This window comes from Bombus vancouverensis, chromosome 9, assembly GCF_051014615.1.
Source record: "Bombus vancouverensis nearcticus chromosome 9, iyBomVanc1_principal, whole genome shotgun sequence".
NCBI lineage: Eukaryota > Metazoa > Arthropoda > Insecta > Hymenoptera > Apidae > Bombus > Bombus vancouverensis.
Genome location: NC_134919.1, coordinates 11,325,481 through 11,345,346, shown reverse-complemented (window position 1 = coordinate 11,345,346; position 19,866 = coordinate 11,325,481). Strand labels below are relative to the sequence as shown.

The 19,866-nt window shown below is 34.0% G+C and overlaps 1 protein-coding gene across 2 annotated transcripts in view; it reads right to left on the bottom strand.

The window, feature by feature from the left end:
* LOC117163749 (multiple PDZ domain protein) overlaps window positions 1-19,866 on the bottom strand; it is a 165,595-nt gene that overhangs the window by 96,987 nt on the left and 48,742 nt on the right. For both annotated transcript variants that reach the window (XM_076621840.1, XM_033346390.2), the window contains exons 6-7: window positions 6,481-6,623; window positions 2,425-2,744 (exon numbers count right to left, since the gene is read on the bottom strand). In XM_076621840.1, the coding sequence (XP_076477955.1) occupies window positions 2,425-2,744; window positions 6,481-6,623 (463 nt within the window). The remainder of the gene's footprint in view (window positions 1-2,424; window positions 2,745-6,480; window positions 6,624-19,866) is intronic.

The window sequence follows — 19,866 nt, the reverse complement described above, 5'->3', positions numbered from 1 at the left end:
CTAGCCTGCAACCTGATTGCTCACCATTTACCAATTTTCCTATAAAGCGATTATAGATATCTCGGTTATTGCGTTAAAAAGTTTCGTTCGTAATATGAATTCGGAGTTCGTTCATAAAACTTTCGCTTATAACAACTGTATTACACGCATTCAAATAAAACGTTTCCTCTCATAAAAATTCCTATGCATTAACTTTTGAACATAGCTTGGCTGCTAGAAAAAAAAAAAGAAAAAAGGAAAGAAAAATCCAACATCTTCAGTATCGTGCCTGTGCATACAATAACGTACGTACATTAATTCATAAAACAAATATAGTCCATAAAAAACATAAAATAACGGCATTTTTAAACATTTTGTACACTGCTATGTAGTAAAATGACATTATCTATCTAGGAAAGTTAAATTCCATTTAAGAGATTCCTATCTACGTAACTACTAACTCGCTTTAAAAGCCCTGATTCTTCACTATCTTCTACTAAATACGTATATCATATTTTCCTTCGCGCTATTTCACTCGTGAGAAGATTCTCAACACAACGACGAATCGTGTAATAAACGTAATTAAAAAATAGGTGAATATGTTAAAAAGTAAAGTAGCAGTAAGTTGATATAATTGAAGTTGCGATGGAAAGAGGCTGATGGAAAGAGTTGCAAGGTGAAGCGCGATATGATAAATACCAAATATAATAATAGTACAAATACATAAGAATAGTGGACAAAGCGGAATATCTAAAAAAGGAAGAAATAGCAGGCAGTTAGAGGCTAATGTCCGAATGTGTGAAGAAGAGAAATCGTTGCTGGTTGGAAGAGGAAAAAAGAAAATTTATTTTATGTAGTTTAGAGGTAAGCGCCTTAAAACATTCATTAAATGACTGCTACGGGTTACATTTTAAAAGAAAAAGATATGGTAAAAGGTGGGATAAGTGAAGCGGCGGTAAGCTGGTGAAGAGTTTCAGAGAAAAAAGCGCAAGGATATAGCTACCGAACTAATTGTAAGTCAAGGGTACTAGATATGCGATAGTATTACGTTAAGTATAGCGTAATAGGTATGCGAGATACTATCAAAAAGAAACTGAACTGATTTTATAAATATTTATTAATTTATTTATTGAGTATTTTATAAATATCATTTTATAAATATCATCCAATCTAAATTTGACTTTCGCACCATTGGAAATTATTTTCCCAATCTGCGACAAGCGTCTGTTCTTCGGAGGGGAGCGCTTGCCAGACAAATTAGAGCACAGAGTTTCAATTTCGTTCGTGGAAATGGAAAGAACTCGTAGGGGGCGAAATCTAGTGAGTACGAGTAACTAGTTTTTAGATTTAACCCTTTGTGACTTCTATCTATTTCCAAAAACGAAATTGAAACTCAAGGGACGGCGTCTCGACAGTGTGAAAAAGATACAAGTTGAATGGCAGCAGGCGTTTAATACGGTTGAAATAAGTGATTTTCCATAATCATTTGGAGCATGACAGAATCGATCCGATCAGCCATATCGCTACAGCAAGAGATTATTTTGAGGGGTACAGAAGTAAAATTTAGGTTGATTTTTTAATAAAATTTTTATAAATTCAGTCCAATTTCTATTTGATTGCACCTTGTAGTTATAATAAACATTACGGAAATATATGTTCAATTGTTACTATTAAATATAAGAGAGAATATATGTGTTATGCCTAAGAGCTGTACGACAAACAACGAGAAATATATCAGCCCAGTTCTCTTCCAAGCTGTAAAGTTGAAAAATACGTAAATATATACACAGTGTTTCATAACATGCGGGGTCCACTTTCAGAGTTATGGTCACTTTCGTATTTTAATAATCCACACCTGTCTACCTTCACAGAGGCTACCCATCGGTCTTTATTACTCGATGTACACCTGGAATTTTTGAAAGATTGCGAAATTCTCTGACGCGACGACTGCAAGCTTGCATATATATAGGAATGGAATATAACCGCGGCAAAGGTGTAAAGCATTTTTCAGATGCCGATGCCGCGATGCAAATGAAAAAAAAACAAAAAACGGAAAACAGTCTCCGATATGCGTGTAAGAAGAACAGACTTGTGTTCAAATATTCTTTTTCGTTATTATATTATTTCGAAATGTTCGCTGCTCGTTTCTTTCTCACAAAACCTGGCTCATTCCTACGTGCAATCCGATGGTATCATTTCGACCACCTTCTACGAAACTCAGCCATCGCGGATTATTGCAACACAAAAATAGCTATAACTTTGAACCACAACGTCAAATGGAACGTATATTCGTACGAATTTTTCTCATTGCTTTTGTGTTCTCTGTCCACTCCTGAAATAGGTTTCACGAGTTATGAAACAGCCTGTATGTACTATAGGCTGCTATAAAGTGTAAACGAGATAAATAAAAGTAAAATGAGAAAAGAACGAAAGGAAGAGACTTACCACCATGTCAGAGCCACTCTTGGAGGCGTCGCTGACGGCGGAGGGGCTCCTTTCGACAACGAGGCCTCCAGGTACCGGGGTTGAGGTCGGCGGTGTCGATGTCGGCGTTGCCGCCGAGGCGGTGCTCGCCGGCTGGCTGGACTTGGGGGTCGGCGCTGGTGTAACGACGGACGACGTGGACACCGATTGATCCTTGTCGGAGCTGACCTGGTTCGTTGTCCCGCTGACAACGCCGCCGATGATGGACACACCTGCTCCCGCGGCCGCTGTCGAACTCGAGGCTCCGGACAACTCATCCGTCGGCAAAGAGCTCCCAACGTCTTTTTCATACAACCAAGAGAAACGATTTATTGCTTCGAAATTTGTTTTTTGACAGCAGATTTAATTTTAACAACTTCTTCTTTTTCCTTAATACAATAGAAAAATCAAATTTTGGAAGGTTTCGCAGTTGAGAAAACGAAGCAAACGAGCGGCGACAGTAATTTTTGAAGAATGATTATCGTTATGGAATATCAGATATTATTTGTCTCTCACTTTTTCTTTTTTATTTTCGTTTATAGCATAAGTAAGTGGTATAGGTTTAATTTGAGACAAATAGAATAGTCTTGGATATAGTCTACTGTATGTTTTATATTTCTGTAAAGTAATTAATATAGTTGTTAAAAATAGCAATATAAATCTTGGGAAATGAAGAACAGAGTGTACGAAAGAAATTATTATTGTGTATAGTGAAAATGCAATGCAATGCAATTTGAAAGAAATTGCTGAATTTAATTTTCTTTTTTAGTTAAGGTAGGATATTTCGCAGTAAAAAAATGTGGAGTTTCTGTCGACAAGACGATAAGATGTATTCGTAGCATAAGACTTTGTAATATAAAGGTTGGGAGAATCCTTAGGCAACAGGTAATAGGTGTTACGTAGGATGATGTGAGAAAAAGTGAGAAAGTTTGAAGAGTTTTGTAATTTTTTCCCGCAAGCTAACTTTTCCAGCGAAAAATTACCCGGGAGATTGTTATAAGTGATAAGAAAGGAGATATAACTTCGATCTGAAGCTTTTCCATGAAGAAAAGAGAATAAACGAACTAGGAAATTTTCTTTGCAACGATTTCACAACTTCTCAGCCTGAAAACTTTAAATAACTAATTAAGAGAAAAATCGTAACGTACGTCAACCTTCGTACGTCAAACGAATAACAGAAATTGAAATTAGAATCGCCATCGAAACTATCTCTCGCACAGTACAAATATTCGAAGAAACTTCTTCAATTTCTGCTAGAAAATGAAATTTTTATTCGTTTTTTTTTTTTTTTGTTCCTAAATCAATCTATCTATATGCAAAGGGAACTTTAATTGTCAATTTCATTGTGGAATAATTAATTAAAAAATAAATTAAAGCCAGAGAATACCAAAGAAGAATTTATTTTAATCTATTAACCGGGAAACAAGATTTAACTTATAAATTCTAATTCTAAGATTCTAATTATAAGAAAGCCCCATCTCTTTACGTGTCGTTTCAATTTTATTTATAGAAATAAGTTGTACCATACCTTTATCAAAGCTTATTGATAAATCTTTCATGGAAACTTAAAAAAGAATTCTACGATTCTAGAAATTTGTTCACAGATTAAAGGTAACATTTTTTTAAAATAAAAAATAATGATACAGATTAATTATATCTTAATATTAATAAAGTATACTAAAACTGGGAAAGATCTTGATTTAGAGTTTTTATTAAAATAAGCAAAATAAAGGAAGCTTGAACAAAAGAAGATGAGAAGAAAGATATCCAAAGAAATAAGATTAAAGAATCTTAACCAGAAACGAGTTGGGCCAAATCGAAGCACGATCAGGAAACAAACGAACGTTCGTTTCTTCCTGATACTCCTTTTAAACTTCGGTTCAGCCTTTATTTTTATCGAGAATCAGTTAACAATAACGGGAATTGGCTTTTTCTCCAACTTTCATTTATTCCCCTAGTCTGATTGTAAGACGCGAAACTAGAATGCTGCAAGAAGTTTTAAAAGCTACAAGAACAAAGGACAAAGTTGTCGAGAAGTTGGCCATGTTTCTTCGTAAAATTCTGTATGCTCGAACGAATGAAAATTTCAAACAGCGCCGGATAAACTAAAACTGGAAAGCAAGGCAAACAAATGGCATAAAACAGCCTAATTAATTAAACGCACACTGACAACCTGCGCAACTAGAAATTACGAGATTCTCTTTGCTATCAGACATTCTACAAAATTAATCGATCAGTTTCGTCGGTTTATTTCCCCTTTGATTTTATGTATCTCTGCAGCAATTTATTTGATTACCACTAAATACATGTGCAAAGTTTATTGACGTTAATTTTCAATTTCGTTTTAAGTCTTTCTTTGGTTATTTAAAATATTCATAATTAATACCTCTACGAAGATTATAAATAAATATTTTGCCACTTGGAAAACGTAGCTTGGGTAGTTGGAAAAAGTAACTCGGTAGAAAGAAAAATACAAAAGTATATAAAATTACCGATACTCCATTCCGGATATTTTATACGTCTTTGTATACTACATTCTGTTCTATAGGGCATATCGATATTCCATTTTAGATATTTTACACATTTTTATATGCTATATACATTGTGCGCATTTTTATCTTCAAATTTATCCTACATGCATAAAAATTCACAGTTTAGTGATCACTATCGATAAACCTTTGGTTTAGCTCAGATATACAAAATTTCGGACGATGGGATTTTTAACCTTGCTGTATTTTTTGTGTCACTTTCAACTTCAACAAATTGTTATCAGCAATTTTTTTATGTTCGAAGAAAATAGGACAAAATCGTTACCAACAAACTTAATTTTTCACATAATTCACGTTCATGCTAAAGTTTTTCTTACAACAGTGAAAATTCTTCTTCCTACCAAAAGTGAAATTAACACGTAAAAATTGTGTACAACGTTTGCATGTCTCGGTCTTAAAATCACATATTTTACGATAAAATCGTTGGAAGAGAGAAAACTGTTCAAAACATAGAATACGTTTAATTGTATCAAAAATGGAAACTTTAATTGCAAATCCTCTGATGGAATTTGGCCCACTTTTTGTTCTGTTCCATTTTGTTGTTTACCCGAATTTTGCAATCTGGCTGCCTGCGCATCACAGTTAATCTAGTTTAGTGCCCGGTGCATATGACATTTCTGCATCACGGAGTTATTCGAAACTTCTACAAACTCCGTAGTACATACTGGCTTGATACTTTGGTCACCGAGTATCATATTCGAAATTAAGCGGCTAATTCAATTACCAGACCGTTGTTTGCGTCATTTGCCCAACAATTTCACAGTCAGTCAATAAAACAACGAAGCGAACAACAGATGCTTCTCGGTTCCACACCACGAGACATTTCTAACGATTGTTGTATGAATGTTTTCAGACGTGCGTATAATTAGTGGGTGAAATCTCTTAATTAGCAGAAAATTAATATTTGAAATAAGAGACGGTAGATGTTAAAACGCATTACCGTGAATATTTTCTTGAATTCAAAGTTTAATTCAAAGCTTCTATGTAAATTCAAATTGTTTGATTTCCCGAAAAATTAAAATACGTACGACGTAAATATTGTTTTTCAACGTATCTACAATTCCAGATAGAAAATTATTATCTGCTACTTGAAAGAAAAAAAAAAGAAGAAATTTGCATGACAACATTTTATTTCTGGACTTCAATGTTTTACTGATGGTGGAAAAATTATTTGTCTGTGAAAATTACAAAATCATACGATCAAATTTTACGTAGGTTTAATCACAATGCTTCGTACAAAAACTTTTTATGAAAATTATAAATCTGCATGATAAAATCTTATTATATACTTTAAAGAAAAAACTTAAAAATTCTTTCTTTCAAGAATGGAAATTAGTTGATAAAACTCGATAGCAATTTTTCCTCAGATGAAACTTGCACTGTTCCGGGGAAAAGTGGGCCAGACATACCGTAGATTTAACGATGAAAAAATTGGATTGAGGGATGAGACTGACGCACCGTACGGAATAAAAAATCGAACTCAAATTACCTTGGGTGCTTCTTGCTACGACCAACTCAACCAGACCACGTGCCTTCTGAAGAATCGAGATTGCCTGTTCATGAGAGATGTTCGAGTCTAGTGGTTGTCCATCTATCGCCAATATCTGATCTCCCTCTACCAGTCGGCCATCACTGGAACAGAGCAGTTCAAGGTTTAATGAGAGAAATCGTCTGAATTGCTCGATCAATTTCAAGCTGTCAAAAAATGCTCCCATATTATACTTTTATATTAAAAGCACGAGCTTTGTCATTTCTTTTTAATTCTTTTAAGGTTTACCTTGTATCTTTCAAACATTTCTTGATCAACTATCAAATCATTTTTAATAGAAATGAAAGAACATATACAAAAATAAGAGATTCTTTAAGGGAAAAAAGAAATTACAATGTCTAGAAGAGTTTGAGCGTGAAAGTGACGAGAATTAACTGGTCTCCTTCAGTTGAAAAGTTTATATTGTTATCTGAAGAAAATCAGATGTTACCTACTACTGTTCGATGCTTGTTACTATAATTGTCTTAATACGTGGAAATAAATAAAGCAAGCTACGTTAAACAATATGAAAAATATAATAGGAAGAATAATAATCTTTCTGCTTAAACGTAAATCTTTATAATTTTATGGCTTGCTGACTCATAATGTTATTAACTTTAAAAAGTAATATTATAAAATAATACTATAAAAGACATATACAATTTATAATAACTTAATTATAAAATAATATATTTGTACGATTCGTACAGGTTACAACCTAACTGTAATTTGATAAATAATAATGAAGGAAATAAATTCCACAGGACGATAAGACAAAATCCAATAAAACGCATAATGGTTTATCGGAATATCGAAGATTTTATCAAACGAAGTTATTGCGATGCTTTCGAGGAATGCAAAGGAACCATATGTCGCATCAGAAGCGCTTAATATTACGCTCAGCGTCCGGTTTTCTACTAAACGGAATTTCATCGAACCGATTCGCTAATACATTCCCAGAGCCATTAGATTCTATTAACCGGACTAATTGAGATGGTCACGGTTAAACCTGCCGCATTTACATACCATTTCTCTGCAGCTGCGACGCAAATTGATTGTGATCATCGTTCGTTAAAACGCGTTCCGATTAAAAGCCAATTAGAACGTGAAGAATTGTACACTTCACGAGGAAATATTATTCAAAGCACGCAGAAACCTCATTAACGATTATAACAGATAAAAAGTGAGAATTTATTATTATATTTCACAAGTGTAATTAAAATCACCTAATATCGACATAATTCCTCAAAATTCAATGCAATTACAATCTTATATGAAATTTAACGTAAACTATAATTTTCTACATTACACATATCATGTTCTAAGGGGCAGAAATCTTAAACAATAGGTCTAAATCGTAACTACGTATTTTATAAAATACGTATAAGGGTTTACACGTTCGATCTTTCAAATCGAAATTATAATTCTAAACTACGAAGAATAAATCAAATGTCCCATTCAATTCCCAAGTCGAACTTTGATCGAATTCAACTTCGTCATTCCGTTTCATTCTGCATAATGTTACCTCTGCATTCGTCTCTATTCTTTCTAGGTCTAAAATTAATTAGTGTTACAAAACGAAAGATAACACCATTCCTGCGTAGATCACCTTTCCGCTTGAAACAGATGGATAAAACGAAGGACGACGTTGTAAAGAAGAGGAAAGGGAGAAAAAACGTTTAGATAACAGAATGTTTGAACAGTGAAGGATTCCGATAACAGTGATTCCACTGTGTCTCGTCTGTCACGCGGTCGGTCGCAATCTGTCACGAAATCTGAAGTTCAAAAGCGAAAATCAACATGACAAGACAGACCGTCAGGTGATCCCCGACAGTATACGAGCCGTAAGTTTTTTGGAACTAGTCCAGCTAGTATGGCGCTCTGTTCACGCAGGTGTGCCTCCGTTAACGATTTCCTCTACTTCGGAAATATTTTCAACAGATTCTCGTTCCAACTAATTCCCCGCTCCGATTGCCAGGATTTTAACCTTTTTTTTTGCAATGGATAAATAACGATAGACGTTTAACTTTCTTATTAAATAATAGCGAATATAATAGAAATTATAGAAATATATATAATAATAATATAATATAATATATAATATAATATAATAATATAATAATATAATATAATAATAATAATAATAATAATATAATAGAATATAATAGAAATATATAATAGAATAATATAATAGAATATAATAGAAAAATATTTAATCTTATCGCGGACGATTAATGAGACTCTTATTATAATATTCGATATACGAATCTTGTATTATCTATGGTTCCGAACGAACTAGATGGCGAGTCTTAAACCTTGTAATGATCTCGTAATGAATTTTTTAACCTACATTTTGGAACACTATTATAGTTACACAAATAGTAAGATGATAGACGTTGATCGACGTTTCATGTTTTCAGATGCTCATCGTTATTATTTACTCTACGATACACGAAAGCTCACAATCGTCGTAACGATGGTTTGACGTGTAACGAATTTATAAAAATTACACGCGCCTCAACAGTCGAAATAGTTACGAAAAAAAAAAAGATTCAAAGATATATATTCACGTTCAAGAACGACACGTTACGAAGCTTCTCCAGATTTTCCTATTCTTTGAATCCTTTTTTCCAATCCAAGTTTCTTCTGTACGTACTGTTCGTTCTCATAAGCTCACGTTGATGCCGTAGGATGGAAACGAGCTCATTAAACAAGAATAATGATCCTATTTGAGGAAAATCCAACGAAACGTCATTATCCACGTTCATCGATCCATCGATAAACGGGTCGAGAGTATTCTCTCGCAAGGGATAGAAGCTTCGCCCTGGTAAAGGGTATTTAGTGGGCCGGATGGCGGTTGCGTTACCTAATTTCCGGCAAAGCGAATTTCACTGGCTCTGCTAACGACACGGTGTGTCACGATCACGCTAACCCATGGCCTGAATTTTCATGGATCAAAGGAGCGCCGATCCGTGACACGATTCGCGCTGTGTTTCGGATTTCATGCCTGCCACACTCGCTTTGGGATGTTTCCCGTGTACACCTGTTATATCGTTGAATCTCTCTTGTCAATTTCAGATTGCCAAGGAAAATTATGTTTAACCTTGCCATTGTGTTCTCCAGCCGTACCCTGTTGCTTTAACAAAGCGCCTGTTCCTGAAGGTTTGTTTCACCCAAGGGAATCTCTTTTGCCTTTGATAAAAATTGTCAAAGAATTTATCTTGCTATCGTGAGTGTACTGAAAATGAAATAACTCCGGTTTGAAAAGTATTAGAGGGGAATCTATGTTTCAATATTGTGTAAATTCTTGATAAAATTCTTATAGGATTTGCAAGATATTATTGAGAGAATTCTTGTAGCTTTGAGAAGCATTGTTGGAGGTGTCTTTTTGAATTTTAAAATAAGCACGTTTCACAATATTATGCCAAATAGTCGTCAAACATCTTGTCTTTAAAATCTTTTCTAATATCGAGTCGCGTGTAAAATACGCTAGAAAATACTTCCAAATACCAAAATTATCGTATAACAGTAATTAAACATTCTTGTCTAATCAATATTTCCCCATTAATAGATAAGTGAGTTTACTGAATAGATACAGCCGAAAAAATATGTATCCTTTATTTTTATTTCTTAACAAATATCACTTTCGTCCCAAGAATCTCCTCTAAGATCGAATCAAACCACAAAATATCTCACCAGAGACTCAGCACTCAGTAGCATTTCCAACTACCAAGATTATCACATCGTAGTAATTAGTGTCGACGAAAATAAAAAAGATCGGTACCACGATATTTCAATTTCGTATCGCAAGTGCCGAGAGAGGCCTGACATTTGTTACTGTGAGAACCTTCCCTGTGACCTAAGAATAGTGCTCGCAATGCGGCGTACAGGAAGGAGAAGAGGAAAAAGTGATACGCTACCCTATGCTTCTTCGGCCGCGACTCGTAAATTATAAATGGCAAGAATATTGCGAGACAGGTTTCCTCGGCCACGGAGGGTGCTTTCAACAGTGTAGCATACAGAAACGACGAGTGAGCCCGCTGACAGAACACAACGTGGTTCCACCGATGGTAGCAGGAGGATCACGTTAGAATTTTAAGATCGCCGCCAAACATACCCTGTCAAGACTACAACACGTGTCAGCAAGTTTACGAAACGATCGAAACATCTGTTATATCTGAATATTTTCGACATGTACGTTGATTCTTGCTGTGTTGCACGATGCAGGAATCGAAAATGTTGAACAGCGTTGGTATACTGCAAGCAAATGTTCACCCTTAATTTCTTTTTTTAGATTTATACAAAGAATTTGTATTTTTATTGAGACAAACACTCAAACGTTTGGATAATGCAAAACGAATAACGCGTAATATAATAGAGACGTTAAAAATAAATAAAGGAATATATTTTGAAGAACTTTCGAAACTTTTATTAATTATTTCTTAGAATTCTGTTTGATTTATAAATTTTCTCAACGATGATTGAAATATAAAAAATTCCGAGAAATAAACACTAAATTTCTCCAATGAATAAATTAACTATTTAGATCGACTGAAAATTACAATAAATCGAACGGGATTATACCATATACCAATGTTCGATATGCCGATTTTGTTTTCTCTGTTAGCAATTTCCATAATTGCAATTGCACGTGAATTTTATGACAGCGTAAATATAACTCGTGCAAGTTTCAAAGAATAAATCAATAATTGTACATTTTGCTGTGGAATATCACTGTGGAAACCCAATTACGTTACGCTGACATCGATGAGAATTCAACGAGCTCCAACGACGTGATTGATTTAAACCAATCCCAATGTTTTTCGAGAGGTAACAATGCGTTCGATGATTAAACCTCGCCTTTCTTCTGCTCTCAGCAAAATTGATGATCAAGACGGAAGCCATCCCTGGCGAACAGTTTGAACGAAAGTTTCATCGACTTTTTCTATCGATCTCATTATCTAAATCGATACAATCGGTTTCATGTTCTTATCAATATTTTTGTCTAATTATTGATATAAAAAGTTAGATATTCTTCGTATAAAAAATGTAGGAAAAGATAAAGAATACTATGACTAAATAAATATTCTGTATTTCCTGTAAAATATTAATTAAAATAAAATAACTATATATTCTACATGTGAAATAAATATAGAATAACTGTACAGAAAAATTGTTTTACTTATTAAGTATTATACGAAATATTATACTTTAAGTATTTTGTATACTCTGCCATATACATTCTGTGTATTTTTGCAGCTTCAAATCTGCCGTAAATACATAAAAATCCGCAGTCCAGTAATAATATGACTTTCGTTTAAAAAACAAGGAATTTTGTCTGCAAAGAAGCCGAATAGCCTTGAAATCAACAATGCTACTACCAGCAAGTAAAAATTTCACCGATCACGAGACCGTTTACCTTGAAACAGTTGCCCGCTGAGAAATTTCGTCCCGTCACGAACGACAATGGAAACATTTGGAATGGTCAAGTTAAATGGGCCACTCTATATAACCAGAACTTGTACCCCAAACTAGCCAACACTTCTATGGCAATTCAATTATGCATTCGTCGTGCTTCAAGCGAGATATCATCGCGAACAGACGGCACGAGACATGTGTAATCATTCATACGTTAACTAGTCAACGCTCTAACCTAATCCAAATATAACCATTGATTATTGACTATGAATTTGACACGCTGATACGTTACGCGTTTTGATTATGCTTATCGTAAAAAATCCTGAGAATTGTACTAAGCAATCTATGACCAAATGTTCCAGAGAAAGAATAAAAGGTATGAGTAACGAAATTTCGAAGCTGAAAAACATAATTCTCCGACACTTATGTATGCATTTAATAAATAATATTTAATAAAATACTGTTATATAATGCTGTTGTGAATTCCCACGTAGCTTAGAATTCCTCTTCAGAAATAACTCACTCTTTTTTTTTTTGCTAGAATTCTTCTCTTCATACCACTGCAATGCTTTTTTCTTCTTTTTCTATTCTCTCGTGCTTTTTCTTTTTATTCTAATGGTATAGCATTCTTTCGTATGGTATCTATTGTTTGGTATTCTATTGATACTGCAAGTTGACTTTTCAATTTCTTTGTTACTCTTTTTGCTGCTAGAGTTCCTTTCCTAATACCATTACACATTTTTCTATCGCTCCTTTTGTTTTTCCCTTTTATTTTTCTCGTCATTCTCTCTATTGACAGAATTCCTTGTACAGTGCCATTTCGCTGCTGTTTTTTTATTAGTAGAATTCCTTGTACAGTGCCATTGCGCTGCTTTTTTTCATTACTAGAATTCCTTCTCTAGTACCCAAATATCGTTGCTTTTTATTACTCTAGCTTCTTGTTCCTTAGAAGACGTTAGGTTTCTCTTGATGCTAGAATTCCCTCTGGAATCTGCTCCCAAGATAGAAATGCTTCCCGAATGTACACATTTTTCTACGTCTCAATCCCATCACGGGAAAGCGCTGGAGGCTACTCAAGTGATAAATTATTTCCTCCACTGATTCATGATGGACACTGTCAACACTGCTTGTGTCAACCTTGAACTTGCAAAAATGTCACAGGTTATCGTCAAGGACAATTTTGAAGAAACTGAACATTTTAATAACTGTGGTCACAGAGGATAAAAGTCACTGACGAGTAAAAGATAGGGTAGTATGGAAGACCAATTTTTATGTTTACTGGAAATTTTTCTTTTTCAATGCAGAATCCTGTATTTTTACCCTTTTAAATCTTTTAATAAACTTTCAATAATTAATAATAATTTCGATACATAATTTCCGCAAAAAGATATTAAGATGTCTTAAAGTTATTAAAATGAATTAATATAATTTAAAAATTACTATATTGAGATTAATCATTGTACAGTAATATGTATATTTTTTTGTATTAGGTTGTCCGAAAAGTTTCTTTCGTTTCATAAGGTAATAATAGGTGAACAACAATTTCTGTTTTATATTATTTTATTGAATTAGGTGTGATCCGTTTCGTTCTATTTCTATTATTATGTTCGTGCATAATTCAATAAACTAACATAAAACAAAAAACATTGTGCGTCTATTATTTCCTTATAAAACGAAAGAAACATTTCGGACAACCTAATATCATTAATGTAATAAGACGTAGAAAAATTAGGGGAAGAATGTCTACAAATTTCTATAATATCTAATCACGTGTGCGAATTTTGATTTCCATTCCAAATCTTCCTTCATCAGTGTAATCCATTTTAATTGAAAATTCTTTCAAATGAAATCCGATGTAAAAGGTTTGTGCAAACGTTTGCGATATCGATTTGCCAGAGCACACCTGATATTAGAGAACTTTTCCAATTTAAAGTGCTTCCATTCAAAAATTATCTGAAAACCCACTCTGTCTATAACAAAAAAAAAAAAAAAAAAAAAAAAAAAAAACGAAACAGAAAATTACGTACTCCAGCAAAATTATGTACTGCGTCGTCAGAAAGAAAATAACATTGTCACGAGAAAGTGACATAAAAACAAAACAAATTATTCCACAGAAATTCCAGGATGTATTCGTGACGCTCGTAATAAATCACACTATGCAAACTCCATAAATTTTCTTGACAACAATATTTTTCGAATCGTAAAGTTCCATTCTTAATACATTGAGTTTCGAGAGAATGAAATGCCATTTCTCTTACCAGTATAAGTAGCAAAACACGAATTATACTTTCCAGAGACAACGTGGCTCAATAGTCTGACAGGATGATCCATCAACGTCCATAATTCAATATGGCAACATAATGTGCCGCTTATAGTGATATCAAACCATGAATCGTCTGCCCTTAATCCTTCCAGAAGCGACACTGTTCCTTCGACGAATATCGTTTTTCCGATAAATCACCCTCGTGAACCTTGTTTCACATCCGGCTACCCTTTCTGATCCAAGCCTCTGAACAAGTTTGCAGAATAATATAATACGTACATAATACGCACATAAATGCGTATTTTGCTGTTGATGAAATATAGAATATTAAAAACCTTTGTCTTCCAATGAAGCGTTTATCTTAATAAACATTTTCATTTCTATGGCATCAAATTTTTCTGCTCGCATAAAAGTATCAATAAATGATACGAAATCCAGTATAACTGCTTGAATCTAATTAATCGATATACAAATGTTGCAATAAATACAATAGTGTGAAATATCTTTTGTAGCTACGATAGCCTTAACAATTCCAGAGCTACGAAGCTTTAAATCATAGAATTCGAGAGCTTCAAAATTCCAAATGTTAGATTTTGAAAGCACCGAATCTCGGATTTAAGAATCTCAAGATTTCGAAATATGACGCTTCGACATTTGAGAGATTTGCAATTTTTAATCTTACAACCAGGAAGCTCGGAAATCCTTTACCTTAAAGTTCAAGTCCTTTGAACACCCAAATCTACAAATGTACAACTTTCACTGCCATATTATCAAATTTCTGTAATCGTAAGAAGGTGCTATTAGATGATACAAAATTTAATATACTCTGATATATTGTTCATCGTTGAATAAACAACATTTGGAAGGAATTCCGATGCGATTGATTATTTCTAATAGATCAACTACGATCATTCATCGAACCATCTGTAAATAAAATCACATAGCCTGAGTATGGCGTTTCAAATAATCCGAACGATGAACAATACTCTCGAACATCTTCAAATAGATACCTGCGCGCAAAAATCTATTGCGTCTAATATACAATCGCATCTTAACAATAAACCTCTATAAGCTATTTTCTGCGCATGACAAACTGAACTTGCAAGCTGTTTCTTTTAAAACAAAGCGTCAGAACAGAGGAAATCGTCGATAGAAGTCGTGTGTACAATTCAGCCCAGCATAAACACTTCACTGGCATGGATGCACGAGTGAGGATTGGCTATACATAGGTGAGAATTCGTTGATGCCAGTTCTCGTTTCTTGTCCCACGACTACAGATTAGAGTGTTTAAGTTGCTAAGCTCTACCACCGTGCTACACCGATTAAGGATCAACCACCTCTCGTAGTGAAATCTGGTAATTGGCATCCAGTTTTCCATAGATCGATCTTTACGTCGTTTAACATTTACGCTGTTTCGACATTATCTAATTAATCGTGAGAAACGATGTCGAGCTGAGAACTACTCTAACAGAGTTTCAACCTACACTCCAAAATTGCAAAATTCTTTTAGGAGTCTTTTGCTGATTTAAATTGGACTGGCAACTCGTCGAGAAACGCCATAAGCTGTCGCAATAACGTCGTAAGATGTGTGCATCTTAGTTTTAATTAATTATAAAATAGATAAATACACTTACTTTTAATTTTGTAAAGATCTATGGAGTCGTTCTATGGGACGATGGGGGGATGGATGTTGCATAGTATTTTTCTTTTAAATTTCTGATGATCCATTTAAGCATTGTGCAGGTGATAAATGGTGATATATGTTGCGTAGTGTACACTTGCTTTTAATTTTGTAAAGATCCATGTAACCGTTCTGGGAGATTGATGGCGCGTGGTGTATGCTCACTTTCAAGTTTTAGATTTAAGTATTAGTTTTAACCCTCGGTTTAGACAGCCAACGTCGCGTGTGTCTTATCTTTAATTATCTTAGTAAATTGTTACTATTATTACAATATACTTAGTAAATTGTCAGTAACGTGCTGGGTGCCGAGAGATAACGAGCGTCGTGGGATGCGTGTGTTTAGTTTTAATTAATCTTCAGATAAATACAGCGACTTCCAAAACTGTTGCAACACCCTTTGAAACCGAATAACTTTCCTAAAATTAGACCAAATTGTCTTGGGTCTTCTTTTTCTTTTTGAGAAGTCAGACAGATTATTTGACTAAATTACATATAAAACAAATGTTTGAAAAAATTGCAACAGGTCGAAATAGAGAAAAAAAATGTAAAAGTCATATTTTTCAATTTTTTTTTTTTCATCTGGCCTTGCAACGAAGATTTACAGAACACATTTTGAACATTTCTTTCTGTTATACAAATGTTGAATATTTTATTGACACTGGTGGATGCGGAAACAAGCTACGGACATCGAAATATGTAGATTTTAGATCGGAAGTCGTGAAAACGTAGCCAGTAAGTCTACGATTTAATGTACCTTAGGTTAGTATCTATCTAGTGTCTATCTTCAGCTTATCTTTATACCTTTAAGTTGGTTTTAGTTGTAAGACTAAGTTCATTTTAGGCCCCATTGTTGGACGTCAAGGGACAACGAGGAACTTATCTTTTGTTTCGAGTCTTAGTTTTAAACCTTAGTCTTAAGTCTTGAGTTTAGGTCTTAACCTTAAGTCGCGTCATTAGTTTTAAGCTTGAGTTTCTATATATTAGGTTGTCCCAGAAGTTTCTTTCGTTTTATAAGGAAATAATAAATGCACGATATTTTTCACATTATTTTATTGAATTATGTATGATCATAATAATAGAGATAAAACAAAATGAATTATACATAATTCAATAAAATAATATTAGACAAAAAATGTTGTGCATCTATCACTTCCTTGTAAAATGAAAGAAACTTTTGGGACAACCGAGTATTTGTGAAGATCGATGTATTTGACCGATGTATTCATTCACAAAAGCAAGTTTTTGGCGACGCTTTTGCTCTTTTCGTTGGCCTTTTGCTCTTTCCATTGCGCGTAATTTGTCTGTTCGAGTTACCATTAAATTGTATTGTAAGTTTCTAAAGCAAAAGTACGTGAAAGTATAAAGTTATATACTTCGCTTCCGATTACAGAATAGTGTTCTCTGTTCTATTTGTAACTTCATACAAGACTTTAGTTCGAATTCAAATCGCTATATTGAATCGATAAGATCGCATGTGATAGAGAAATAGTAAATGAGTCAGATGACCCCCGAACGAAAATGCATTGAATGTCACATCTATTCTGTTCTTAATCAATGTTTAAATCTATATTTTACATACAATAAATTATCTTCTACTTCCGTCAGTATGCAATGAACTAGATATATATTTAAGAAAAATTACTTCAAAGGTATACGAGTTTCTATTGTTCGATAAACTGAATAAAATATCTCAGTCGTAACTTAAAGAAACATTTCAAACGAAACCTTCCACGTTTCTTACTTCTGTTTCATTTCTTTTGCATTATTCCATTTCGCTTTAACGACGGATTTTAAATTACGCGCCAATTTAATGCAATGTTTATCTACGAAAACGAAGAATAGTAAAAGATGTTATTTCAAAGATAATAGACACATAGAGACTAAGTAAAAAGATCTAAAATACCATTTAAATGAAACTTTCAAAGTAGACTAGCCTCTTTACGGTTTCCACTTTACTCACCTTGCATTTCTTTTATTTTCTTTTCAAACTGCGCGCCAATTTAATTCACTATTTACGTTAAGAGAACAGACGATGTTAAAAAAGAAAGTTATCCAAAGGAAATGTGAGATTCTACGGTTCGACAGACTGAATAAAGATTGCCAGTTACCATTTTAACCTCTCAAATTAAATTACACTTTTATGTCTCTCTACTTCTTTATTTCCATTTCGAAATGCGCGCCAATTTAATTCTCTGCTGCACGTTCGCCAAACGAATTAAAAACATTTATTTTCAACGTATTCGTGCTATCATTATTAAACGAACTGAATAGAAATCTCAATTCTTGTTTGTTATTTAGTTTGTTGATAAATGTGTCAGAGCATTATACTAACTTCCTTTCGTACGTTCTTCTTAACTAAAACGCTTCATTCCTTAAATATTCCGTACTACCGTGACTCGTTATGGCTTATATTACGTAAGTTATACACTTTAGCACAAAAATTGTCTGATGAATGAAACTGATCATTTCGATACAAGAGATGAAGCACCTGATCATTTATATTCGTCACTTTTGCTACAACAATGAAGAATATATACTATTTATATATTCAGCATCTGCACCAAAAACTTTTGGCTAAAGACCTGTAGAAAAATCAATCATGGAAAACTAGTTATATAGATTTGCAAATATTAACGCAAAGTAATATTAGATAAATAATACTTTGTTTCTAAACTAATGAACAGCGCACGATAGTTATCAAGGTGGAGCAATTTGTACTGGATTAGACGTAAAGTTGCACACGGTCGATATCGTTTAGAGGCGTGCTCAATTGGTTTACGTTGCCGGTTTGGAAATGATTAGTATGAAACTGATCACGGAAATAATTAATCCTGCCGCAGTACGATCTACCGCATTCCTGGAGCGCGGTTACGCGTGTGCGTCGACCTATCAAACCGAATTGATTCTGTTGCTATAGCCACTCGTTAATCGAGATCGATGAACTGTACCCCCTTAATGATCGTAATTTGACTCTATAGCTATATAGAGAATATCCACTTTTCTACAAATTTTACTCGGCCAATTTTTATCCATTGAATCGTGTAATATTTTAAAAATGTATTTTCTTCTGAGAAAATTAAACGTGTAATTTTAATATTCCAAATAAAAATGGTGGATCGTTTCAAAAGCACGCGGAAGAATCTCGTAATTCCATTTCTATTTGGTTCTTTTCGTGTTTGATTTTCATCATTACATAGTTGGAAAAGTAGAGTAGAAATAGAAAAGTGAAGTCAAAGGTCAGCTATTTAAAAATTTCTGGCTTCTGTGGCGATAAAAAAAATTGTTGATTTCTGTAAGCAACCAAAAAATATACTACGTGAGTGAACATTTTTAAACATTCAACGGCGTTTTAAACGAATTTAGAATAATTGTATATTCTATTTTTAGAACGTCCTGCGGCATTTTATGCATTTATATGAAATTTAAAAATGCAAAGTGAACAGAATATATAGCATACAAAAACATAGGAAACATCCACAACAGAATACTAATTATAATTTTTTAACAAGTCGAGCTAGTCTCACGAAAACGTGAATTTGTATAAAAATTCTACTTACAGTCAACAATCGGTAAAATATATGTATCGGTAAATTTCAGCCTAAACCATCAGACGTTACTATAATATCATCCTAGCTGAAAATACCCTGGGAACAAAATCGTCCTAACGTCTCGCGAACGTGTTCTGTTCATACTGTTTCCGGCTGAATGAAAATCCTCTGTAACGCGGGTGCAGTTTCCTCCGTGAAAAGTCGTCGAGATTTTATCGTACAGCGACCGTGCCACCCAGGCGCAGAACGCTCGGCTCGCTTTACAGAAACATTGTGCACGTTGATGTAAGGAAAAAGGAGTTGCAACGTGCGAGCAAAGACGGATAGAAGGGAAGAAAAGAGGGGAATATTTAACAGGGTGAGCGTGGACGGGTGAAAGGCAGCGTACGTGAATGAATAAAGGGCAAGAGAAAGGAGATTTATTGCACGACGCCAAG